The 27100-nt window shown below is 47.5% G+C and overlaps 1 protein-coding gene across 4 annotated transcripts in view; it reads right to left on the bottom strand.

The window, feature by feature from the left end:
- Positions 1 to 27100, bottom strand: part of Nrp2 (neuropilin 2) — a 115894-nt gene that overhangs the window by 85815 nt on the left and 2979 nt on the right. For all 4 annotated transcript variants that reach the window (XM_048459278.3, XM_087903655.1, XM_087903656.1 and 1 more), the window contains exon 2: positions 14576 to 14753. In XM_048459278.3, coding sequence (XP_048315235.3) covers positions 14576 to 14753 — 178 coding nt within the window. The remainder of the gene's footprint in view (positions 1 to 14575; positions 14754 to 27100) is intronic.

Here is a 27100-nt window from a genome sequence, read left to right as displayed (position 1 = left end):
TCTACCTCACTCTGGGTCTTTCTCTATGGTCTTCAAGCGCTGATAGCTGCACGGGCGGGCTTGTCTAGAGAACGCCTCCTCTACTTTATCCTTTAGCCTCGAAGTCTTCATTGCTTCTCCTCAAATCCACATGGGTAGGGGGCAGCATGGAAATCTAGACAGTGGAATTAATTTCCTGAGTCCAAGGGGAGAGAGAGAAAAGGAGAGAGAGGGGAGGCAGCAGCTTCATCTCTCCCTCCCATCCCTGGCAAACATGGAAACGGGTTCTCTGGCGTCCATCCCTCACTCTCCCAGGCACAGCTGACTACTGCTCAGTGTGTGGAAGATCTCCCTGGCTAAGGCCCTTGTTCACAGCAGTTTAAGGTCTAACCTGAGTCTCGTCTGCCTTTCTGGGTACACAGACGTCTGTGGGGGAAGGGGGTATACCAAAGGCAGAATTTTTAGGATCTATAAGGGTGTCACACCCAACTTCGGGATTTGGATCTAAACACAGGGATGCCTGCACTCAAAGAAATTGGATTCTTTGGCAGGCAGGCCTTACCTCCCTTCATGCTGCTTGCCTCGCTGATGTTTGCGACACAGATGGAGGGTGTCCCAATCTTTGGGCCCTTGCGCTCCTCTTTCTCGTGTCTGCCATACGCATTAGCTCTGCCTGTGGCCAGTTCTCTTCTTTCAGGCCTGCCCTGCCCTCTCTTTCAGGTGGCGGGCCCTTTCTCTGCTTGTCTCCTTATGAAAGGGTTTACCTGCATGCTTGACTATTTCTTTAACTCTGTCTCTTGCACAAGGGAGGAAGCAGGGAGGCTACAGTTGGCCTTCATTAGTAAATCTGGGATATTTTTGGGTCCGCAACACAAACAGGGATCCCGCATATTGAGGGACTAAATGAAAAGGAATTTGTAGTTGGTGCTGCCTATCAGAATATGCTTTCTCCAGACATGGTGGGTTGACCCCTGATGTATCTTCTGACTTTGCACCCCAGCACATCTACTGTGCTATTCTGGTGGTATGTGAAAACCCAAATGCTGCTTCGTGCCACAAAGACACGAAATATAACATTTTGTGGAGAAGAAACATCTCAAATCCTGCTGACAGCATTTTCACTATTAGCGGCAAACAAATCAACTATAATTAAAATGCTGTCAAAGTGATTGGAGATTTTTCTCACACTTTCAAAGTTCCATATTTCATGAGTGGATTATCCAGGCCAGAGAATTTGCCACCTCCCGGAGTGCCTTTCTTCCAGAAAGCTCAAAGACAGCTACAAACACTGTCTTATTAATCCTTACATTAAAACCTGCAGGGAAAACCGGAGGAAATGCCATCACAGCCGCTTGCTGCGCCTAAACACTCCCAACAAAGAAGCCGCTTGAGACACATGGAGCTGCCGGGTGGGTCTAGCACAGGCCCAGAGCCAGACCACCTGCTTCTTGGGTCCAGCCTTTACGGAGAAATCGCCTTGCTGTGGGACTAGCTCTTTATAAAGAAGTACATTTCATTTTCTTGAATTTCTACCTTCCATTTAGTAAGCAAATCAATGAAATGCCACTGTATTTTGCTATGGGGCCGGACCCACCAGTTTAGATATTGTTTCATTTAATTCTAACTTAATACAGTCTGGGTTGGTTATGATTACCACTCATCTATAGAAGCAAAAATGGAGTCTCAGGTTGACAGCCCAAACTCATAATAAGGAAAGGTCAGAGGTGAGATTTGAACTCTTGACACACAGACCTCACCTCCTTTCCTTTTCTTCATTGCCTGGACACATCAGATTGCTGCAGCACAAAGGCATGAGAGGGGCCAGATGGAAAAAGTCTATCCTTAGGTTTCTATAAAATGGGCAGAAGTAGAAAGCAACTTCACAGAACCTTGCTCTTTTTACTTAGCCATCCTGACTAAACAAAGCCTGCAGGATGTGCCAAAATTAATAGACAGATTACTAGTGAGAACAGTGAGCAGATTTGAAATGCATGGCTTTAAGATTTGCCCAGTGGAAATGCAGCTCATAAGTGTTCAGATGGAATAACATATTAATTTCTGTAAGTGCAGTATTTTTATAAGTGTGTGTACACCCGAATGCGAACATATGGCCCATCAAGTGAGAAAATAGGATCCAGTGTATTTAGAAGAGCTTCCAGTGCCATCCATATATTCTAAGTCCACAGATCTCCAATATGGTCCGTGCAGGAATTTCAATGGACTGGGCAGCCCCTACAGTCACACCCTGATTGTGTCTTTCCATGCAGGTGTATTTTTCTAGGGGCAGGGTCTGTGACAAGACCAAGCTGAAATAACTATCATACAGATCCATGTCTAAAAAGCCACGATGTACTCTGGGGGAAAGGCACAAGAAGTGGACTTTGTGAACAGAGCCAGTTTGTCTGTGGCATTAGCTACTAGTGAAGCTGAAGATAAGGCACCTACCTTCACCCAGTCTCAGCTGTTCACCTACAAAATGGAATAACAACAACCCCAGCTCTGGAAAGGAACTGGAAAAGTACACTCAGGTCCAGCAAAGACCCCGATGCCTGAGAGAGAGGTAATTTTTATTACAGCCACCATGTTAACAAGACACGGTGGTAAGGGTGGGTGAGAGATGAGCTGCATTTGTGTACACACACACACACACACACACACACACACACACATACACACACACACACAGCATCCTGGAGATAGGAAAGACGCCATGAACAACCCTAGATACAGCATAGCTACAGTCCAGCGCTGCCAACCTTGGGGTTGGATTTCCACAAATCTACCTCTTGCACAAATCCATGTACTTGAGTTTTGGAGATTCATTTCAGTCTTGAAGTTCTGAGCCTGGGATCTGGGTCCAGGCTGCCAGGGACGGGTTCAAAGCTACTTATCTTCCATTTGCTGGGTTTGTTTGTTTTTAAACAGGACTGCAGGTAGCTTAGGTTGAACATTCTTTGTTGTAGAGAATGGCCTTGAACGCCTGCAGCCTCTCTTTTGCCTCCTAAGTGTGTGTGTGTGTGTGGGGGGGGGGTTGATGGGGATGGGGATTAATTAGGGCAGTGGAGGGCGGGTATAGAGGTGTGTCTACTTTATGTAACACCAGGAAGTGAACCCAGGGATTTGTGTATTCTGGGCAAACATTCTGTCAACTGGGCTGCATTTCCAGTCTGGGAAGTTCTTTTATCTATCTATCTATCTATCTATCTATCTATCTATCTATCTATCTACCTACCTACCTATCATCTATCTTATCTATCTACCTTTCTATCATCTATCTATCTATCTATCTATCTATCTATCTATCTATCTATCTATCTATCTATCTAGCTATCTATCTATCTATCTATCTATCATCTATCTATCTTTAAATGGTGCTGGGTTGAACCTAGGGCCTGTATGCTAGGACATCACACTGCCTCTGGTTCATACCTCCAGTCTCTTCTGCTGTGTTTTGAGCAGTGGGGCGCCCATTCTGCCCTCGGTCAACTGAGCTGAGGCACACAGTTGACATCCAGTCCATCCTCATTGAGTAGATGTTGCCACCACTGCTGTGTCATCACTATTGTTCATGTACCTCTGCGTTCCCAACACCCTAGGATTGTTTGTGTGTTTGCATCAGGACCGGTGCCTTTTCCACAGCAGCTGTTTGCAGTTGCATTTTCTTCCTTCATTTCTTCAAAGCACAAATCTCTGATGTTTGCAGTCCCCTCCCAGCCAGGGTCACCATGCTTGTTAGAAAAGAGGAAATCTGACCACCCAGCAAAGGAAGTATGCACAGAGAATAACCCAAAACAAACTGGAGGAATTATCCTGAAAAACCTTGAAGGCAAGAAAGTGGAAACTGCAAATACCATCTATTTATAATTGCTGCTTGTTTTTCCGCAGAAGCCCTGGGATGGTGTAGAGGCCGCAGGATCTCATTGTTCCTCAGCTTGCAGGCTGCCAAGAACACTCTCAACGTGAGGAAGCAGGCTGCTCCAGACACAGCTCTGATAAGTCTTGCTGTGGATAACTTTCAGAAGGTGCAGGGCGCACAACAAAGCCTCCAACACTCCCGCCCTGACCCCGTGGGTGCACACTATGGCCCACTGCTCTGGCTTCCCAGCAAGGTGCATTCCTGAGGCCACAAAGCCACTGATCTGCGGGACTTCTGCACTCAGGAGGCTGCTGGGATGGTTTTTAGGCAACTGGTGAAGTTGAAGGATGGAGGCTGACCCTTTGGGGCACGGTTGTCAGACTTCCTTTAGTCTCTTCTGTGACTATAGAATCTCTGTCCTTTGGTGTCAACTTCAAGAATCCTTTGCTAGCATTTTGTAGTGATGCTGGAGTAAGGAGGTAAGAAGACCCTCCACAGTTACATTCACTCCTTTCTTCTCAGGGACAGCAGCAGCAACTCATTCTCTGATGTTGAAAATGGTTGAGTTGTCTCATGCTAGCCCAGGTCCATCATGGTGTTCTGCCTTGGTTTGCCTCACCTCATAAATGGACACAGGGCTTGTACCCACAGGGCTTGTACCTCATCACCTCTTGGGACCAACTAGGGGCGTAAGGCAACTGGCAGTCATTGAGGGGAAATCAGAGCACGTCACCTTGGGGCCCTGGTGTGCTGGCAGCATCCCTTCACTTGGCTGAGAGAACCGCTCCCTCTGGGTAAGGAGTTCACTCACTGGGCCTCCCGGTGGAGCCAATTGTAAGAGAGAAATCATAACCTCCCACCTGTCCGAAAAATGGAGGCCTGCTGGGAACAAGCGAGCTAGGCACCAGGGAACCAATCACTGTGTCAAAGTTCGTTTGCATTTTCCGGGGATGGGTTTCCAGTCATTTTAATATCCCCCTAGGCTCTGTAACAAAACTTGGAAGACATAAAACTTGTCTGAAAAATGTGCTCTGAAGAATTCCAGGACAGGGGCACTCTGGCCTTTGGGAGCAGGTGGCAGGTGTGACACCCTGATTTGGGATCCTGTTCTTGTGGCGCTTCAGGGCACAGAGCTCAGCGCTTCCCCTGGCTCCAGGGGTAAAGTTGTCGCTACCGGGGTGTGGAAATGACAGTCACACACTAACGTCCCAGAGGAAGGGGCTGCTGCCACGCCAGGGTGGAGATTCTGAATGTAGCCCTTGGTGGCCAGTCATCTGGAACTACTTCCTCCACTCGTAGAGCCTCTTGGTCCCTGCGCCCTGATGTGTGTCCTGAAGCACCGTGGCTGCCCTCGGTAAAGTCAGTCTGGTCAAGAATGCATGACACAGTCCTGGCCTTGCTGCACGGCAGAAATGCTCCTCTGGGTTGAAGCCCAGGGTTTGCTCGACATGGGAGTAGCCCTCCGGACTGTGGGTGCTGTTAGACAGTCTCACTGAGCCATAAAGAAACATGTCTAGAAAGTACACAGGCTTCTACAAGAGGAGCAGGTTGCCGGAAGTCTCCGAGCTGGATGGAAAGAAACAGTGTGGGTTGGACTTCATGGACTTGTATTTATCCCGAAGCCATGAACAGGACATTTGTTTTGTGTATGGATCTGCTGGCTGTCTGGGCACCATATTGGAGCGACCAGTGGGAATCCATGGCATAGGGAAGGCCTTACTGTGAGGGTGAACTGGAAGAGGGTGGATAAGAGGCCTGCTGGGAGGGTGCCGTAGTGGAGACCCCAGAAGAGAAGTCCATTCCCCAGATTTAACCCAGCTGCTGTTCTGAGGTTGGGCAGAACATCCTATTTGGCAGGATCTCAGTTTCCTGAGGAGACTCCCCCAAATAATAATAGTAATAATAGTAGTAATAATAATAATACTTTCTCGCCCTCCTACAGTTCTTGGAGGCTGATGCACAGATAAATCACTTTGAACTTCAGATGAAAGGTGCTCTGTAAACCAGAGGGCTCATCAACTGTAATTGTTACGGTAATTATTTTAATGATGATAATGGGAGAATGGGGGTGGGGCAGGAAGGAAACCTCCCACCTTGAGACAAAGAAAACCTCTTCCATTCAAACCTGGGCCATGCTTCATTCTGCCCCTATGCTGTCTTCATCCCTATGAATGGCCAATCCTTGGGTTGAAATATTATTTACTGCTTTCTTTCCCAGTAAAACAATTATTTGTTCCAGGGTTCCCCTCCCACCCCCTCTCCGCTGTGTCTGGCTTGGCCCTGACAGCTCAGCCGTGAACTGTTTACATGTCTCTCTCACCCGCCCAGAACCTGGTTCAGCTCCATTGACACTAAAGTCAGGAGCATTCTCTGTGTGTGAGGAATCAATTACTTCCGCTGACACTCCATTACTGGGCTTCAGATTCCAGATGGAAAGAAAAGGTGGTGGTGGTGGTGGTGGAGACCCAAACAGGGTGGTGAGCATGTGTGTTTGTGCGTGGGGGTGTGCCTGTGGGAGGTAGGTTTATGGTGTGCGGTGTATATGGTGTATGTATTTTGTGTGTGTGTTGTATGTGTGCATCTGAGTGTGGTGTGGGTATGGTGGTAAGGTATGTGTGGTGTATGTGTGTATGTGTATAGTGTGTGGTGTGTGTGTGTGTGTGTGTGTGAGAAAGAGAGAGAGAGAGCATGTGTGTGCCTGTGTGAGTTGTGTGTATGGTGTATGCATGTGTATGTGGTATGGGTATGGTGTGTACATGTGTGGTGTGTGCCTGTGCGGTGTATGTGTATGGTGTGTGTATATTGTGTGCAGGTGTGTGGTATGTATGGTGCATGGTGTGTGTATGTGTGTGTGGTATGGGTATGATGTGTGTATGTGTGGTGTATGTGCCTATATGGTGTGCAAGGTGTATGTGTGTGTATTTGTGTGTATGTGTGTATGTGTGTAGGAGTTCAGGGGAGCAGGAGGCAGATGGAGACTGTATCTGATTTCCAGCATGCCCTTTTAGCGCTAGAAAGACTTCTCTTTCCTCGAGTGCCTTGCAGCATCCACAAGTGACCAAGCAGCAGGAAGAGGCTAAGCAAGGCTATAAAAAGAGGACAGTGTCTAAAGGAGTCAGGCCAGCAGGTACTGCCTTCAGCACATTGACATAGGCATACAGAAGCAGCGTAGGGCCACCTGGCTTCCAATCAGCCCACTGTAGTACAGGTTGTGCTCTCCCAAGGCCTCAGTATTTCTTTCTGGTCAGTGGGACTAATATCAGTGCTGGGTGCAGAGCTTGCTCTGGGAGGTAAATGTGGACACCATGTGATGTCTCTGAGAACGCCGTCAGTGTTTGCTGTTGTCTTCCCGATCGTCTTCCCCCACGACCGTACATCTGGGCCTCTAACATACAGGGCTGAAAGAATCAGACAGCTGCCAAGATGCTTCAGTACAAAGCCATGAAGACAGGGCATTAAGGAATCGTGTGCTTTTTCTTTTATCGTGGGATCCCCTCAAACCTACGTCAAACCTGGATCCATTTCTTTCTTCTTTTTCTTAGTTTCTTAAAATTTAATTTTGCCCCAGCTAACTTTTTTTTCATGAATTTTTCCTTCTAGGAAAAAATTTTGATTATGTAAATTGGCTGTATTATGTAAAAATACAGCCATCTATTCTGCAATCAACTGGGGTGGGTTGTGAGCCAAAAGGTCTCATACTGAAGGGCGATTATGAAGTTTTTTCCTCTGAAAGACAAGACAAGGGCTGCGAGTGTGTGATGGTTTATCTAGGCAGGGATAGAAAGATGGGATTAGGTTATCTCTTGAGGGTCTCCCATCTTCTAAAACAAACAAAAAGAGCAGATTTTTTTTTTCCTATGGGACTCAGGGCTACAGGAAAACACAAATCCCTCTGTAGAGAAGTCTAAGATCTTGACGTGTTATCTTCCTTCCCTGCTTGACCGCCTCCACACCTTTGTCTGCTCCCTGCCCCTCTGAATTTCTTGAGACAGCCTGCGCTGTAATTAGATGGGAGAATTACATGGAGTTACATGGGGCGAGGTGCTGTTCCTCTGGGACCTCCAGCTTTCAAGAAAGTGCCAGGGTTGAGAGGCAGAGCAAGGGGGATCGTGTATGACAAAATCTCAAGTGATTTTCTCAATCAGAAGATAAAACACATTGTTAAGAAAGACAGCCATAGTGAAGATCGCTTGCATGGAGAGAGTTACGATTGCAACATCGAATATTTAAAAACAAACAGCCAAAAATAACTGTTGTCCCATCTGCTCTTTAACCTTGGTGAGAGATGGAGAACAATCTGTGTGTTGCTGTTTTCCCCTTCTTGGGTGAGCTGAACTTGCCGGGCAGAGGGAGTCCTTGGTCAAGGTTGTGGTGGAGGGACGGGTCAGCTGGTAGCTGGGCCCTGGCTAACGGGGTTAGTCCCATTATTGCACCATGCTCCCAGAGGTGGGTCTGTTTCTGTCATTAGGAGGGTTGTTGCAATATAGAAAAATATTAATGCTCACTGGAGCCTCAGAGAATGGGGGCATTTCTGTGGTGGGCAGGCAGTAAATCTGTCACAATGCCATGAGTAATCAACCCAAGGGTCTCTCCTGAGCCAGCATGTGGCATGCTTTTGCATCACAGAGACTGGCTCTGTTCTGACTTCAGGCAACCCCTACTGAGGCCACATCTCCAAATGGGTAATTTGGTTTCTCTCTCAAAGAAAGGAGATAGAAAGTCTATGTAAGACCAAGCTGATGAGGACTTGATCCAGCTTGTTACATGGACTTTCCCAGAGCAAAGCACACTCCCAGGCATTACACTAAGGACATCTGGACACAGGGAACATAGTCTGAAGAGACACTACAATAGCAGGGAGGGTGGGGGCGCAGAGGCCCCATAATCTCACCCTTTCCTGCTTCCTGCCCTAGGTCTCTCTCCTGAGGAGGTGGTGGAAGTGGCCTGGCCAGGAAATAGAGTTAAGTAACATCATCGGGCACCTTTTGCCAGGAAGAGGGTTTATAGCAACAAGCCACAAAGGCATCCTTCTTTTGCTCCTGCCCTTCCAGCCTTCATAGTGAAGGAAATGGGGGTCAGCAGTGTGGATGACTGTGCTTCCCAGAGCGACCGCCCGCAACCTCTCCAGGTTGCTCGGTGTGCCACCCTCTGCTGGGAACATTATACACACACACACACACACACACACACACACACACACGCCTTGCCTAGAAGACTGTTCTAGGGTCAGTATAGGAAACACCTCTTCCAGGGGCCTCCCTGCGTCTTCCAGCCTAGGTTGGATCTGGGCACCGTGGACTCGTATACCAGGTTCTCACCATGCCACAGTCATAACATGTAGCATAGGGGAGGGAAGGCAGACACCCTAAGGGTAAAGAATGCAGACTGAAAAGTAGGGTTCAAATCCCTCCCCAGCTTCTTCAGAGGGCCGGGTCTAAGGCCACTTGCTTGAGCCCTGCGAGGCTATGTTTCTTTATTTCACTATTAATTGGGACAGAGACTGAAAGGTGCCAATCCACTGCCAAGCTCAGAAGTTCTATGCCAGCTGGGGCAGCATGACCTCATCACCTCCTACTCTGGAACCCCAAGGTCTACCAGGTCAAAGGGTATGGTATACAAACCTCTATATTTCCAAAACGGGCCCTCAAGCTTGGTACTAAGTGGATACTTGTGGAGAACTTCCTGGGCGGGGAGTGAATGGCCTGTGGTCATAGCAACATTTTTAGCCTAGATTTTATGATCTTTTTGTAATCTCTGATGGGAGAATGGGAAAAACAGTCCTGCCTGGCTGCCAACACGGTTCATACCACACTTACCGATGCCCTGGTGCAATCAATGCTAAAATAGCAATAAAACAAGCATTGGCACACAACCACTCGGGTCCCTCCAGGGTTAGGGCTGCAGTTCAGAGACGAAGTACGAGGCCTGTGTCATTGGAGAGCTTGCCCACTCAGACCAAGAGCTAAGGTGGCTTGGAGTGGGGGCCGATAAAAGACAAGAAGATGGGGTGAGGAGCCCAGGGGAAGAGTGGGCAGGGAGGGAGGGACAGTGCGAGCAGTCAGAGCTCAGGCCCTCACACAGAGGGAAGGCTGTGTGCGGTTCCTGGAAGTGTTGGCCGTTTACCGGGCATGGGGAAACACTAACGAGTTGATGGGGAGGGACCAGATTATCGAGATCTGGTTTCTTTCCTCTGCTCAGCATATTGTTAATTTATTAGCCCAGGAATCTGCTATTTGTTTTAAAATATAGTCACCTACTGTGAGAGGGACAGATACATCTTCTAAGACTTAGAGGGCCCCTCTGCAGGTAAGTAAACACAGGAGCATCTTGTTTAGCTAGGACACTTGGCCAGAGGTCAAATACCCATATCCAGAATGTAGCAGACTGGGGAGAGCAGAAGCCTCGAGAACTATGGGTGCTGTATTATGCACAGTCAGGGTGGGGTCAATTTTCAGGCAGGCCTTACTCTGATGTGACTTTGGCCGAATGAAGCAAATGAGAAATGTTGATCTTGAATTTGCACTGGCTTAGGGTTGAAATCTTGAACCCCAGGACCTAATTTTTAGCACAGACAGTAAAGATTTTCTATAGCAAATTTGATACGAAGGAAAAAAAAAAGTCAGAAGAGGGAGGCTGTAGGAGAAAGGCTCCTCATAACAAGAAGTGATAGCAAGCATACCAGGAGAAGGGGCTGGAGAGATGACTTGGCAGTTCAGAGCTGCTCTTCCAGAGGTCCTGAGTTCAGTTCCCAGCAACCACATGGTGGCTCACAACTATCTGTAAGAGGATCTGATGCCCTCTTCTGGCCTGTGGGTACATATGTAGAGCTTCTCATACATAAAATATAAGCAAATAAAAAAGTTTAAAAAGAAAAATACCAGGAGAAAATAGTCTCAAGTTTCCCATGACACAGTGCAACCGCATTTAACATGCTTGTTAACTTACTGCTATCCCATCAACAAGGGATAGCAAAGCAGCTGTTGTCATGGTTTTGAGAAAGGGGTAAACTGATGACTTAGAGTTTAAAAGCTTGACAAGAACTCCAATGTGGACTGAAGAGGTGGCTCAGGGTTTAAGGGCGCACGCTGCTCTTGAAGAGGACATGAGCTCTGCTCACAGCACCAACATCAGGGAGCTCACAATGGGGTCTTGTGCCCTCTTCTGGCCTCTGCAGGTACTGCACTCAGGTACTCACATTCCTAAGAGTGAGTCACATCCAAAGAGGACATTACTTGGACTCCATTGCTTAGGAAGAAGTGAGCAATTACTATTTTGAATTATCAAGAATGAGAAATTACTCTTCTTAACTGTTGGCTTTAAGAAAACAGGGAAGTGTGGCATGTAATTTAAGACATTCTGGGACTTTTCACCAAGGAACTCCACCCAGAAAACCACTGTTCCTCAACAGTGCACATTTTGATATGAATGAGGTCATTTTGTTCTGAGTCTATGTAGACTTACATGTGAGGCCGCTGGCCAAGAAACTCTCATGGCTTCCTAGCGGCTTTTGAACTTCCTAAAAATATTTTCAAGATACCTATTTGGTAAGGACTTATTCTTTCAAGGAGCTAGCTCTTGATTTTAGTTACCTCTGGTTGGGTCTCTACAATGGTGTGTGTGTGTGTGTGTGTGTGTGTGTGTGTGTACACATGTACACGCCTGCTTGAAGATTGATGTTTGTAGGATGGCATGTTGGTAAGTGCTTTAAAAAATGCATATAGTTCAAACTTTAGAAATGGAAAAATACTCAGCCTTGTGTGTGTTTCTAAAACCATAACATTGAACCCTCTAGCTGATGACTCAAGCAATTGGCTTCTCTGTCTGCCGAGGCAACAGCCTCCTGGTATCTTCTGCTCCCAGGGGGGATGAATTGGATTCTCTCTTGTTTGCCCAGACAGCCCTGAGTCCTGTCTTTTTGTCCCCTGACACAGGCAGCTGGCAATGCCACAGCAGCCTTTGCTTCTGCCTGTAGCTGTTACCAGGTCCCCAGGACAGCATGCTAGCACTCAGGGTTTGGCCATCTGTGGATAGCCTGAGGGAGGAGGCAGGCAGAGCTAACAGAGAGGGTGGCTTTGGATGGCACTGGCACAGAACGGCTGACGCTTGTGAGTGAAATTTTCCAAGCAGACAGCAAGCTTCAGTGGAACAAAATGAACAAGCAGTGGTCAGGAAAAGATCTGTCTGGGGTTTGCTCAGTAACAGTCTTGACCTTTGGGGTAGAGACTTCAAGCTACAGAAAGACAAAGGTTTAGGTATCACACACCAGAATAATCCTTCCTGTCAGGACCCTGGTCTTTAGTCAAAGGGCAATTTCTGTAGGTAATTGCATGAACAGAAGGCAGAAGGAAAAGATGTGGGCAGGCACAAAAGCCTTCATTTCCCCTTTCTGCCAAGAGCTATTGCCCAGCCACAGAAGGGCGACTGAGGCAGGTTTCTGTTGGGTGAGGGATCTACTGCTTCAGTTTTGAGGTAGACAATTGAACATGTCCTCAAGACACAGAGAACGGTAGGTTGATATCCTTTGATGGTGAATGCTATCAGGAACTCTTTGGAGGAAAAAAAAAAATGCAGTGTTGGGGGAGTAAAGCAGGCCAGCACTGCGGGATTTAGTGAGGTGAAGAGCTCTTTCCCAAGAGAGCAGAGGGAGGCCTTGGGAGGGGCAAGCCCCTTATTCTGTATGCAAATGATCATGAGTAAAAGATTGAGACCAGATATGACCTTCTAAATATAAGAACTAACAAGAGAGACAGACAATGGGAAGTGGAGAAGTGGTGGGGGACCGAGAGCAAGACTAAGTGGATAGAGCTTAACCCTAGAGGAGCCTTGCAGACAATTTGGCACTGGGGGAAAGAGATTCCAGAAGGAGCTTTTTGTGACCTCTTCGACCTTTTAGATGAAGCCAGCAGCACGGATGGGGAGTGCAGAGGAAAACAGGAAGCTGCTTAGGAAGGCGAAGAAGCTGGGAGATAGCCTGTCACTTGCCTGTTTCCTCTCTTCAGGCTCCAGCAAGGGTGAGGTTTGTGTGGCTTCTGCTGACTGAGGCTCCACACCAGGCTCTCCCCACCCTGGGGGATGGTCCTGGGGCCGGAGTGTGCTTCCTCAGTCTTTCAGTCTTCCCAATGTATTTGGAGCTTTGCTCCTTGCCATCTGGGCCCAACCATCTAAAAAGCCGGGCCCTTTTCCTCTGTCACCGTGAATATCCATAAAATAGTCTCTTAGCAATTTCCCTTAGATATTCTGCTGGTGTCAGCAGAACCGAATTTGGCCCTCCATCCAGAGAGATGCTTAGTCAAATTTCTTGGCGCTCCTTCTCAGGCACCCTGTACACTATGCTTCAGCTGGTGCCAGGCTTCTGTAGCCTAGCCAAAGGTTCCCAGACCCAAAAAACCTTTTTCAGAAACTGTACTAACCCCAATTCTTTGTAAAGTCCACTGTTAGGGAAGTGGGAGCCCAGGGATGCTGAGTCAATGTGTCCAGCATGTCTGTATAACACAGACAAAGGGGAATTCACATGCTGTGTCATCCAGGCGGCCAGACTGGCCCTGGAATTAGAAACTACATCCCATCCTGTGACTCTTGATCACATGCAGCCTCCATCCGGGAAACTTTTTGGTTTTCAGCATAGACTACCTCCCGTGAGAAGGAAACCATTCTGGAGGTGCAAAGTGGTCCTGGGAGGGTAATAAGGACAACAGTTCACCAGGCCTAGAATTTAGCGCTGGTTACAGACAGGCCTCGTTTTCTAAGGAGGAAGCCTGTTCTACAATGGAGGCCAGGAGTGCCGCCTGCTCTCTTATACCTGCCTCACAAGTTGTCCCTTTATTAATTATTTAGGACTCACAAGTTCTTGGTCACAGTAATGTTTAGAATGCTTATTCAAAACGTAAACACAGAACACTTACTGGAGCTTATGGTACAAAGACCAAAACTGTCACTGGTACCTTCTCTCCCCTTACGGTGGAGCTTTGATGACTACTCTGCCATCATCTCTGTTCTCCACACGTCCACCCTACTTGCTCCCCCCACCCCGCAGCACAGCATCTCCAAAGATGATATCCTGGGGTAGCATCATCTAAATCGCCTTGAGTGGCTGACTAAACCGCTCTGTGTTTTACTGTGTTGGTGTTAAAACAGAGATCACGATGACACGACTTCCCAGGGCCACAGTGAGGACTGAGAGGCTTAGTTATTTGTAAAGCAATTGGAACTGTGTTTGTAGAACAAATCCATACCTGCATCTCTGATAGTAACCTGGGCAGCACAGACATCAAGAATCAATTGGGGTCTTAAACCTGCCTTCATCAAAAAAGAGTATTTCTTACTCTTTTTTAAGTAGTGAACAGCCCCGTCAGAAGCTAATCCCCAATGCTGGATATATTGAGGATCAGCTACTATTTTATTTGGGAAGCTGGCAGGGCTCCCTAATAAGGCAATGGTTGAAATGGAGGAGCTCTCCAAGGAAATGTAAATCATAGAGCCAGTAAGTAGGATTTTGTAGCCCTCATTGAAACTCTCTCCACTGCCAACTTCTCCTTACAGGACAGCACTGTTTTCTGGACCTTATTCCACAAAGTTTTCACAATACCATAGAATCAACTCCACCCTATTTCTCCTAAAAGGTAATGTCATCTTTATGTGTCCCATTGTGGCTGGGATCCACTATTGCCCTTCATGGACAAAAAGGCAAAAGATAAGGATAGTGGCCGATGTACACATCCCCAGACAGAGGGTTGTACTTACTTGCAGTCATGCTTCTCGATTTCAAAGTGAGGGTTGAAGTTGAGGACAATCTTCTGGTTGGGTTCGGGGGCATACACAACCCACTCACAGTTCTGGTGAGAGGGATAGTCCTGGGGGTAACCTGGGGAGGTGATGTAGCCAGCATCCTTGGAATTCAGTCGACCTCCGCAGGGTTGGTCTGGAAGAAAGCAACACCACCAGAGAATTTGAGATAAGCTCCAGCAGCCTCCCTCCCGTGACCATCACTACTATTTTACGAACCTTTTATGGCAGCCCAGGAGAGACTAACCTATTTATTCATTCATTGGGAGAGATTAGTTTAACTCTTCAGTCCTTGTAGCCACCCGGTTCTCTCTCTCTCTTTCTCTCTCTCTCTCTCTCTCTCTCTCTCTCTCTCTCTCTCTCTCTCTCTCTCTCACACACACACACACACACACACACACACATCCAGAAAATGGTTATAAATATTTCAATTACAAACAATTACAAGGCTGGAGAGTATAAAAACACAAGTGTACTCTGAAGAACTCTCCCTGCCTTTTCCTGTCTCCCTTTCTTGGCTATCTTCCTTTCTTCCTTCAAGCCTCCCATCTCTATCTTTGTCTCACAAATCATTTTATTCGGTGTCTCCTAGCCCAGCACAGTCAGCCAGCAGCCGGGCTCCAGGAACTGACGATGGTGGTTTTGTGGTACCAACCCACAAGCAAGCCTGGCAACAATTACAAGAGGTGCAGGGCGGTACTTTCAGCTTTGGGCCAAAACAGGCTCTGGAGAGTGATTAAAGCTTATTTTAAAGACCTCCCCAAACACTGAATTCCACACACCCCACAGATTTGATATATTATTTCAATGTACACCCAGTGGAAGAATCTCTCTCCGAGAATCTGCTGACTCTAATCTCAGCATTTCCACAACGGTGCTTTGTGTTGGGCAGACCAGGTGCCTTAGCTTTCTCTGTGCGTTCTGCCCACTGTCCCTCTGGCTCTGTGGCCACCAGAGTGTGCTGGTGTTTCTGGAAAGGCAGGGGCAGGGGTAGAACTGGCTCCCCCTCTGCTCAGTGCCTGGCTGGCGGTAAGCAGTGGGTCAGAAGGGAAGGGACAACCTTCAAAGGCAGAAAAGGTAGGTGATGACATTTCAAGATTCTCATCTATCCAGGAGGGAACTTCTGCAATCCCTAGCAGGGGTACTTGGGAAATAGTAGGGTTTGCTTAATACCACGGTTAGAGCAGAGGGGCACAAGAGACGCAGAAATATTCCGAAGCCTCTTGGAGCCCTTCGTGAACGTTGTTTGTCTCTGAGCATCAATCACGATTTAATACCGCCATCTGCATGGAGCAGCATGGGCCCGTGAATTATGTATTACATCTCAGCAGACACCGGCCAGGACAGGGGTTTCTCTCCTGTGTTCCCTCAAAGAGCGAATGGGTCATGCATTTTTAACTCTACAGGTGCATTTTACCAACCCCTGTGTCTGCTGGCATTACTGTCGTCCAGCCCTCTGCTGCACACTGCCAGCCTGACAGGCTTTAAACGCGTAAATGATAGGCGTGCTGCACAATGGTGGTGGGGCACAAATCCACACAAGTAGCCTTTTTGGCATCTAGTTTCCAAGGGCTCAAACTGTGCCGGGTTGAACTGCCCAGAATCTAATGGATTCAGGTCCATTTCCTACTGGGTGGAAAACAAAAGTGAGCCGTTTCCTCGGGCTAACAGCTACAGAAACACCCTCTACCTAATGACCCTGCACCCTCCCCAGGCCTGGAGGACAATGGGGTCCATCCCTCCCACCCAGATGTAGCCAGCTCCCCTCCCTTGCCTCTGTAGCCCATGCCTGCAGGCTTTCCAGGCTCCCCAAAGCACTCCGCCAACTCGGGCACCAGCATCTTCCAGCTGGTCACACGGTGGCCCATTAGTCTTGGCTTCCGTGGGGGGAAGGGGCTGGTAGAAGCCCTCTGAAGAGGTAGACAAGCAGGTACTTAGATTGCTAGCTCTTTCGCCAAAGGAGCAGAAGAAAGAATGTTTTACTGGGCTAGCCCACTGCCAGTTATTTATGCAGAAAACCGACTGGCCTTACCCCCAAACCACGCGTTTTGTCTTGGAACTCATGGGGGAAACCTGGGCAGAGCTCCTGCTTAGTAACCTTATGGTTTCCCCCAGTTATGCAAGCCGCGCCCCTGCTTCTGTCAATTACTCTTAAAAGAAGACTTTCTCCCCTCAGCTCCAGAAGCCCAGGCCTGAGCTTTCAGTAATTAGACCATACACACAGATCGGCAACGGAGCCGGAACAAAACTTCCTTGCAGAAAGGTTTCATTTCTTATCTGTACTCTGCGTAATTACTGCCCCACAAAAGGAATTTTGTTTAACTCCACCATACTCTGTAGCCAGTATTCTGCACTCCTGCTGTTGAAATTTATTAACTGAAAGAAAAAAGGAAAACCCTACTGCTTTCCTCTCCACTCCCCGCATCATTTGTTCATCAGAAGAAAATCAAGACACTTAATGAAATATCCATGGACTTGTTAGCATCTGCCTCATTGTGTGTTGGTGACCTTTCCAATAGCCATACATTTATAAATGGGTATTCTTGCTGAGACTGCATTCACACTCAGAAACACACGTAGATACTGAACTCCCATCAACTACATATACATGTCAGTAATTCACACTTCAGTCCTGTACTCACGTTTGCACCCTCTCATAAAATATCACACATCGTTGGCACAGACATATATCCACAAAGATAAATACTAGAATTTCTGTCTCTATTTTTCTTGGAGAGAACAGAATTCTTGAAAGACAGCAGTAAAAACTGTAAAGAAAACACACTAAATCCTTCTACATCTCTTCTTGATAATTGATCTTTTTATTTCTAGTCTGGGGGGGGGCTTGCATGTCTTAAGTACAAGCTTGCCCCAGTAAGAATTAGCTAGTTTCTTGTGAAGAGCTAGATCATCCATTACTTTGTAGGCCTTTATTGTGCTCTGAAAGAGCTTCATAAATGCTTTCTGTCTTGTTTCAAAGGCATCAAACCAAGTGGAGAGAAAGTTGAACTCAAGGGCAAATCCCTTAAGGCCAGTATCACACAAGGAGGGACCTGGATCCCGACGAAGACCGAGCCACCGAGCCTGTTCGGTGACTTGACAAGATATTTCATTTTGCAACTATTTTGTGCACACCTTTCACCTAGGGCAAATTCATTTCCCAAAGAGAAGGACCAAGATCCATGTGGGTGAGAAGCCTGAGGGGGGAGCTGGGCAGGTGAGGGGTCAGTGTGTGAGAGGACCCAGTGAGAGGCCTCTACGCCACATAACTTCTAGGGAAGAGAAAGCTAATGTGCAGTTTAGACTTTTCCCTCACAGTAAATACTTAAGCATTTTTATTTGAAAAATAAAATGTCAAATATATATTTTCCCTAAATAACTACGTTCCTGCTCATATCCCCTTAGTCAAACACCTTCTGACTCTGCCAATGGGTTTTCTGTCTCCACACCCACACCTACCTCCCCTCCCTTCCACCTCTCCCTACCTCCTCCCCTCAACCTCCCTATACTGCTCTACAACCCAAGTCCTCTACCTCACCCCCACACCTCTACCCGCCTCCCCATATCACTGAAGATTAAAGAATTTCCTACCCCTTCACTCAGGCCCTCCTAGAGAGCCTGAACTAGACAGAGCTCCTTGGTAATAGTTGATTTCTAGGAGATATTAGAAAATGACAAAAGAAGCCTACAAATTGTCTGCCAACTAGGAAATTTAATTGGAGTTGTTTTGAAGGAAAAGGGTATTGCCTGAATTTGATGATAAGACCTAGAGCAGGCTGTGGGGAGAATTTTGGTTTTTTTTAGATTTATTTATTTTATATGTGTTATATGTGTGAGAGCTTTGCCTATATGTATGCAGGCTCACTATACATACACACATATATATGTATGTATATACATACATACATACATATATATATGTGTGTGCCTGGGATACTTGGAGGTCAAAGAGGGCACTGGATCTCCCGGAACTCTCCTGGAGCTATAGATGGTTGTGAGAGATCATGTGGGTGCTGGAAACTGAACCTGAACCCTCTCTGTCAGAGCACCAAGTCTTTTTAACTAGCCATCTCTCCAGGCCCCTGTGGTGAGGACTTTTAAATAATCAGAATTCTGATGGTTTCCTTCAGCAGCCGGAGTCCTGTGATCACAGCTGACGATCATGCAGATCCCCAGGTTAGTGAACTGAAAGAAAGCATGGGCAGGAACACTTGGTAGCTGAACGACTCTGGGAGTAGTGAGGTGTGTGTGCAAGCGTGTGTACGTGCGTGCATGTGTGTGCTTACCATGAAAAATGGAGGTGGGCGCTTGACATTGGCCAAACAAGGTGAGAAGCTTACTTTTTACTTGAGTGGAGCCTTTCGGGGTCTCACTTTTATACATTTAATTCAAGGTGTGGACTGTATTGGGTAGGTAGTTGTCATGTTCTTTCCCTTTGGATAAAAACTCTACCCGGAATACCAAAGAACAACAGAGGTAAAAAAAGAAACTCACCTTGAAGGAAAGGAACCAGAAAGCTAAGAAAGTCACTTTGACTTCTAGGCTCTACCCTCATTTCTCATGGGGTTCTCTGGGACCTCCTGGATCTGCTTGAAACCCACTGAGCTTGGATCTCTGTGATTTTAACATGACATGGAGACAAGAGAGCAGATTGGAGACATCTATTTCTCATGTGGGTAACCCCCACTTCTCTGTGGTTCCAGTCACCTGTGGTCAAAGACATCCATACCTTGATAATCCTCCTTCTGACACATGGTTAGGAGGTCAACAGCAGCCTAACAGTGTTGTCCAGTAATTCTGAGTTATTCACTTCATTGTGTGACATCACACAGCATCATCAATAGGAGAATGCATACTACAGATAGACAGATGATAGGCAGGAAGGTAGGTAGGTAGATAGATAATAGATAGATAGGCTACATCCACATAACTTTTATGGTGGCATGCAATTGTAATTGCTATATTTTATTATTACCTATTGCTAATCTTTTACTGTGCTTCATTTTTAAATTAAACTTTGTCACAGTACATATGCATAGCAAAAAGTGTAGTCCATTAAGCTGGACACTATTCATGGTTTCAAGCATCTGCTGGAGTGCAGAACTATTCCTTGCCCCCATGTAGGGGTTGCTACCTGAGGGCCACTGCATCACTTTCCTTGGAAACTTTTTACAACTCACTCTTTACTTACAACATAATTCCATCCTGCCCTTAATCCCACAATATTGTTTCCACCTAATTAGTCATAGCAAGGCAAAGAAGATGCTCTTCTTCCCCTATTTAAACAGGAGGTTGCGACCTTCTCATATCACTTGCTGTTTCTGGGCGGTTAACTGGAATCACACTGGGTGAGGATAAAGAGCCTCATAATCAAATCTAGTTTCACCATCTCAAGCTGTGGGGCCTTGGGTAAGTGAGCACACCACGCTGAGACTCTCCTCTGAAAGGTTATTTCTCGTTCTAAAATTCAAAGGCTGTGCCATGAGTCAGGGGAAAGTTCTTATAACCTGTAGAGCGACCTTAAATTCCAAGGAGTTATCCTTCCAAGACAACAAGTCAGGTGTTCAAGGTGTTACAAGGTGTTACCCTTTGCTTCATTTACTTGGTGAAGTTGAAACAAACGCTAGGGCCTCCACTTGAGCATGGCTGTGCTGCATGATCTCTTCATCATGTTTGCTGTGTTGATAGGAGCTTTCTAACTGGCTCTCTGGCGGCTTGTTTATAAATATTATGGAGACACAGTTCCTTGTGTGAGCATGTCAAAAACAGGGATGCATGAAAACTCAGGCCAAGAGCAGCAGCATCAAATCCTTTACCCAGACCATCTATGTCCTTTGTTTGGGCTTTTAGCCAAATTCTGCTCACTGACTCAGGATAAGCTTCGTTGAGATTCTGCTTTATTCAAAGTGACTTCAGCCTGTCACAAAACAGTCTCATAAAATCCATGTCTTGGCTTAAGCTGGGAAGAAATGAGCCAATCCATCAGCCCAGGAATGTGGCCGGCCATTTGACCACTTCCTCAGGCAACTAGGAGGGGGTGCAATCTACTCAATTTATGGGGCGGTGGCAGTGAGCAATGCACTCCTGAAGGCACAGCAAATGAGAATCCCCTGGAACCTTTGCCATGATAAAGTTCACAATCTGAATAAAAGAACCATCTGGGAAGAGAGGGAGACATGGAGCCAGAAACAGGAGAGGAAGCAAGCCTGTGTGTGTGGAAGGCAGGGAGAAACGGAGCAAACCCTCTTGTTCCACACCCTCAGCTCGCCTAGGACACAACTGGGAGATGGAGCTGAAGCAGTGCCTTTGGCATGCCTCTTCCCCTTCAATCTGGATGCTAAAAATGACCAGGCACTTAGTCGGGAAAATGTGGGTTTGACGTGATTGCCTCCCCTGACCTCGAATCATGCCACCTATGGTAACCTTGTTATATGTCACCTTATATCATAAACAAATGCAATTCCTATAGGGCAGCAGATATAACGTCATTAGCTTGTCTTTATGTCCGCTCTTTTCCAGACCTCATTGCAAGTGCAGGTTTGATGCCATTGATGAGAGATCTGGGATTACAAACCCTGACCATTTTAACAGACGTTTGGGAAGGGAAACAGAAGAAGAATAATTTTGAGGTATCTCCAATAACCAAAGGAAGGGAGGGGGAGCTAATAAAAATATATTTTTTCAGCTATTTTGATGATCTAAAGCTTAGGTTGAAATGTCGATTGCTCCCCCTTGGTTAGCACGTGAAACTTGAACTCCTGGCCTTGCAAATTGGGTCTTGAATTAAGCCCAAGCCACTATTTCTAACTTTATTGGCCCATTTCTAACCATGTATTCTAAGCTACAACTTCTCTAGACAAACCCAGTGAGCATGTCTCTGCTGTCACTTGCCCTTTCCCCTGAATGCTTTCTTGCCTAGAAATCTCACCTGTATTGGACCCTTCTTCACTTCCACACCAGGAGTGCCAGGGACTGCCCCGACCTTCTCTACCTCAAAGCCAAAGTCATGAGCATCTTCTAAAAAACTTAAAAATTCAGATGACCTCATCCACTTTGCGGTACCACCAGCCACCCAAAGCCAAGGGTCCTTCCCCACCCATCCTTGGCAAGCCCTGTGTGATCAAATCCACAGTTTTCCCCAACAGTCAGATCCAATGAGCTTTTGCCAATTAAGAGATTAAGATGGCAGTAGAACTATATTTTATCACAACAGAGCATCACCAGATATCAAAAATTCATTTTACCACAAATTATAAAACACCAGCCACTACCCTTCCTTTTCTATCATCAACTGCTATTAAATACAGATTTTAAAATGGCAGATTAATCATCTGGGATAATAGCACACAGGCATAGATCAAGGAGGACTTAATGTGAACTAGATCCAAGGACACCCTAACCTTAGGTAATGAGGAAGTTCAATGGCGACGCACATTATATCTGGCAATAGCAAACATAATAGTTTTCTTGAAGCTTTTGGTTGATTGTTCATCATTAGTTGTCCCTTCTCATTCAAAAAGGTAATTTCCAAATATTTGTTTATCAGTAGTATGGGCAAGATGCAAAACCACAACGTCATCAGTGAGCCACTGTGGGTAGTCTCGTATGTGTCTTCAACTGGCCTCTCACCGCTAAATATGGCCTGTGCCTTTATCTCTGGCTCCTACTATGCCTTCAGGGTACATCTGCTTTATTTTCCCTCCATTTATTCTCACAATTATTGTTATCGTTTGGTCCAGTAATTTGCAATTCCTTTTATCTTCTTCGAGGACTGGTTCTCTCCAGAACCCAAGGCTACTTATCCAAACATCTCAAACATCTTTGGGGGCTGGGAGCAGGGTACCAGAGACTCTTTCTCTCTCTCTCAGAAGGGAAGAGCTTTCCTTTCATTGTCATCCATCCCTCTTTTTTCCTGGATTAGATCTTGCCTCTTTTATGAAGACACAGAGGGAAATGGGATTATTAAGGGTCTTGCTGGGTAAAAGCTATTTTGTCTTTCTGATGACTTTTTTTTTTTTTTTTACTTCAGTTGTTGAAGAGAGAAGTTATTACAAATTCGAAACAGTGCCTTAAACACAGCATTCCCTGCTGAGCACAGTTCCAGTCAGGAAGGATGGAAGGGGTGGGGGTGGGGGATAGAATGTAAAAAAGACAGATTTGAAGGGGTGGGAGTGAAAGCAAGAACATGGAAAGAACATGGGGAAGGGAATAAGGAAGAAAAGAGTGCAGAGAGAAGACGGCCCTTTGTGGAGTGACCGGCCTGTGAAGAACCTAGTGAACGAGAGGAACTGGTGCTTACAACACACACACAAAGGTTAGTGAGGAAGCAGTTGAGAATGAATAAATCTCATAAAAGTGAAATAAACCCCCCAGAGTTGTTGGGGAGTGCTGTGTGTGAGCACGAGAGGGCTAACCCCACGGTAGCTGCTCCAAGACTGAGTGACAGCAGAATAGGCTCATCAAGCATCCGTTCTATGTGATGCCATGCGGCACAGCATCCTGGGTAGGCACTGTTATCAAACACACCCTTCACAGATAAGGAAACTGAGGCAAAAACCAATTAAGCGCTCTAGTGGCACAGGGTACTTAAAATACAGCGCTGGCACCGGCTAAGTTGGACAACCCGGCTCCCAATTACTGAGAAGCTAAGCAATCCAATAGCAGTGCTCTCAAACTCCAGCGACACTTATTGGTGGCATTTAGGGAAAGATAAATGTTTTGCCCCATTCAGTACCCCTTTTCTCTGCCCATGCCAGTAACCGGGCACTGTGAACAAAGAGGGATGTGTTCAAGACTGGGTGTGAGCAGGCTGGAAGCACTTAGCACCTTCTCCATTGCCTGCACACGCACAGGCCCCTGGCTCCCTGTTTTGCCAGTGCTCTTTCCTGTATTCCGGAAGCCCTCCCACGGGAGAGGGTGGTAGGACGCTCAGGTCTGGCAGTCACGTTTCTCAGCATCACAGACTTCTTCTTATTTTATTTTATTTTTGTCAACACCCATTCCTCCCCTTTCTTCTCCAGCCTGCGCGTCTCTGTCCCAACTGCCACGTTGTTATTGTTCTACTGGAGAGAAACAGCATTTTCAGAAATGGGGGATTTATTTTTATAGCACAGCTGGTCTGCCAAAGGTCACATAATTTGGCAACATTCCCAGTGGTTAAAAATTAATTTCTCCTTATTAATACAACCAAGGTCCCATAGGATAAGGGCTCAGTCTTATCTAAACTTGACAGCTTCCTAAACCTTTAGAAGCTTTCTCCTGGGCCAGCCACAGGACAAGGCCAGTGTGTCCTGGAATCCAACCCCACTACACCTTGCTTGGGAATGAAATCCTTAAGTGCTGGGCCCTTTCTCTATAAGGCAGATAGTCTTGAGAAATGCAGTAGGAACTCAGAGTTGGGGGAGAAAAAGGGCATGGAACATACACAACTTTTGCAGTGTCTTCCAGAAATGGGTTCATTATCGTTTTCAAAAGCTAGCAGTAAGCAAGCCCTTCCTGGATGGAACAGGACAACGGCTAACTCCTGAGGCTCAGAAATCACATCTGCTACTCAAGGTGGATACCTCATCTGGCAAATGATAGCCCGATGAGAAAATACCTCAGATACGTTCGTGCCACTATGAACTCCTGCTCCGAGGTCACTTTTTAGTACTTCTTTGTTCAATGAATTTTGAATGTGTTATGCTTGTCAAAAGACAAAATAATAGTAAATTTGATTCTGGGTAAACTGGCTTTTCTATTTGAGTCACAATCTTGCAATTTGTCTTTCTATAGAAGAAACAAGGTTCCTATCAGAAAAGGCGGTGGGGTGTCTTATAGAAGAGGCCAGAGGAAACAAGGACTGGCCAGGTTAGTTTCCTTACCTGCTACAGGCAAAGAGGACTCAAATTCAGCTGTTCAGATAACAAAGCCACCTTCCTGTTGGTGGCTGTGACTCGGGCCCCATCCATTTAACTTCACATGCTTTGTGCGTTCTGCACAGCAAACTCCCACCTTAGTATCTTTCCAGACTGGATCTTTGGGGAACATGTTCTGAAAACCATCACTAAGCCTGGCTCTCAAATCGTCCCTCACTTGGTCGGTTCACTCTTTTAATTGCTTTAATGAAGAGTTGAATGAGATGAAAAACATCTGGGACCTCGGTTTCTTCCCCCACTGCCTCCCCCTCCCCAGTAACTGCTGCTTGCGTTCATGCCTCATTGCCTAGGAATTGGTCTTTGCACTCTTTCCCTAGACCTAGAAGGTAGAAGCAGAAGAGTACCCACTATCCGCTGAAGAGCAGGGGGCTGGAGCCCTTTGGTAGACAACAGGGGCCCTTTCCGGAGAGCCCAGTCTCCAGTCCCGGCAGTTTTCCAATCTCACACTTTGCCATGAATGCTTTGAGGGCTCCATGGGCTGACATAAAACCTCACACTGGAGGTGCTGCTGGGCCCTCGCGATTCTACCTGGTGCATCCTGGACAAGTAAGGGCCTGCCTTGAAGCCCCGTGGGGCGCTCTCCTCTGTTTTATACTGTGTACTCAGTTGGCAACTGGTTACAGCCTCACCACCTCCAGTGCTTGCTTCTGGGGAAAAGGTGACTGGGCACTTATTTAAGAGGGCAGGAGACGGTCCCCAGAGCTGGGAGTTGGCTGTCTGTCGGTAATCCGGGAGTTTACTGTTTAGTTGTAAATGATTATACCCACCCATGGCCATGGAACATTCTGGGGGAGACAGTCTAAAACACTCATCAAGCCCCGCATCAAGCATCACTGCTTCTCTTAGTGGATTTATTTGAACTCGGACCTGTCTCCCACAGCCAATTTACACCTCTTATCTGATCACTCAGCTCAGACTGAAGGTTGAATTGACCGAGTCAGCCCGTGTCCATGGCAATGGTGTTAAAGGCCATCACAGATCAAAGCTCTCCTGGAGTACGAAGGAAGGGGGAGATAGTTACGGGGTCTGGCTTCTTTTGGCCCCAAGCCATGGGTCTCGCGGGGCTGGGGGAGGGTGGGCGTAGACTTTAAGTCCGAGAGTCGCCACCTTCTGAAGAACCCAAAGCAGAGACCGAGCCATTTCCTGGTAGAATTAAAGCCCCAGCGGATCCATTCAACCACAGTAATTTCGTGGCCCGGCGCTGCTGGGGAATGGCTAGCGCCAGGGGGCTCTCCTCTCTGTTAGAAACTGAAGAGGGAGCGAGCCAAGCTGGCAGTCCACGCCAATAAACCCTGCGTCCACTTCCTTCTCTTCCAGAAGAAATTCAGCCAGAGCCGCAGAAGCTGCGGCAAGGGTGGGAGGATCGGTTAAGCGATCTAGAAAGCGGATTCCAGTGCCCCAAGCCCCGGAGATTCCCAGAGTGTCGCCTAATCCTCCGCCCCCTCACACACGCAACGCCCACCTTAGGACAGTCGTTCGACTTCTATCCTCCACTCTGAAGCTGCCTCGGGGCTGGTGGACTTACTAGGGACGCAGTCGGTCCGAGGCGAAGGGTGGGGGCAGCCGTTTAATCACAACGCGCCTCGCCTCCATTAACTTGTGTCGATATTAAAAAGAAATCAATCAGGGAAACTAAAGTATCGGTCGTGAACACCTTTTTTTTTTTTCTCCACGTGTACACGGGCAGCCAGGAGCGGGGGTCGGGGGGGGGCACGATTCACCAGCAGGCGACTGCAGTGCCTTCTCTGGAGGACAGCCGCAGCCACGACCTAACTTTCTGGCATTGGGCAACATCAGGGAAATGCCGCAGGCTCCTACCCGGGGGTGTCCTTAGTCTGGAGGAGAAGGGGACCGGCCTGGAGGCAAATTTGGTAGAGTCTGTAGTCTTGGTTCTGCTTTTGCTGGAAATAGAATGTTTATGGATTATTCAGCTTTGTTTCTGCTGCGTAGCCCAAACAAATCGATGCGGCGGTAGGGACGGCTCTGGGGGGTGGGGGTGTGTGTGTGGGAGCGCTGGGGGGCGCCCACGTCTCGGCCACGTGGATGCCCGCTCCGCGTGCTCTTCACCTGTTCGTGAGTTCAGGCGGGCGCTAGCCGCACTGTGCTCCCGCAGGCTGTGCGAGTTGCGCGCATTCCTGCGGCTTAGGCTGCCTGGCTGCTTCCCGCTCTCTCCGCCCTCTGTGCTGCAATCCCATCCCGGCTTCCTGCCGCCCCGCCTGGCTATCGCGGGGATCTTTCGGCCTCAGACCCCCAGCCTCTACAAGTCAGTTCTCCAGGGGCTGCGGCAAGCTTGCAGCGCCTAGTGCAGCGTGGGGGGCAGGAGGGGGCGCACCGAAGCGGCCCAGCCCAGTTGCCCAGAGTTCGCCAGCCCCGGGCTGGAGGCTGCGCGTCTGGGAGCCGGGTGCACGGTGCCCACATCGCCTTCCAGCTGCCAGGGACTGCCTGGGTATTTGCTCAGTTGCCCCCAAGTGTGCCCGCCACCTTCTTTCCTGACTTCCTTCTCGGAATAGGTTCCCGCTGCCGCCGTAGTGCCGGGACCAGCCCACCTCCTGGCGGGCGCACATAG

Source organism: Myodes glareolus, chromosome 1 (assembly GCF_982192425.1).
Source record: "Myodes glareolus chromosome 1, mMyoGla1.1, whole genome shotgun sequence".
NCBI lineage: Eukaryota > Metazoa > Chordata > Mammalia > Rodentia > Cricetidae > Myodes > Myodes glareolus.
The sequence above is the reverse complement of the archived record's forward strand: the minus strand, read 5'-3'. Positions and strand labels throughout refer to the sequence as shown.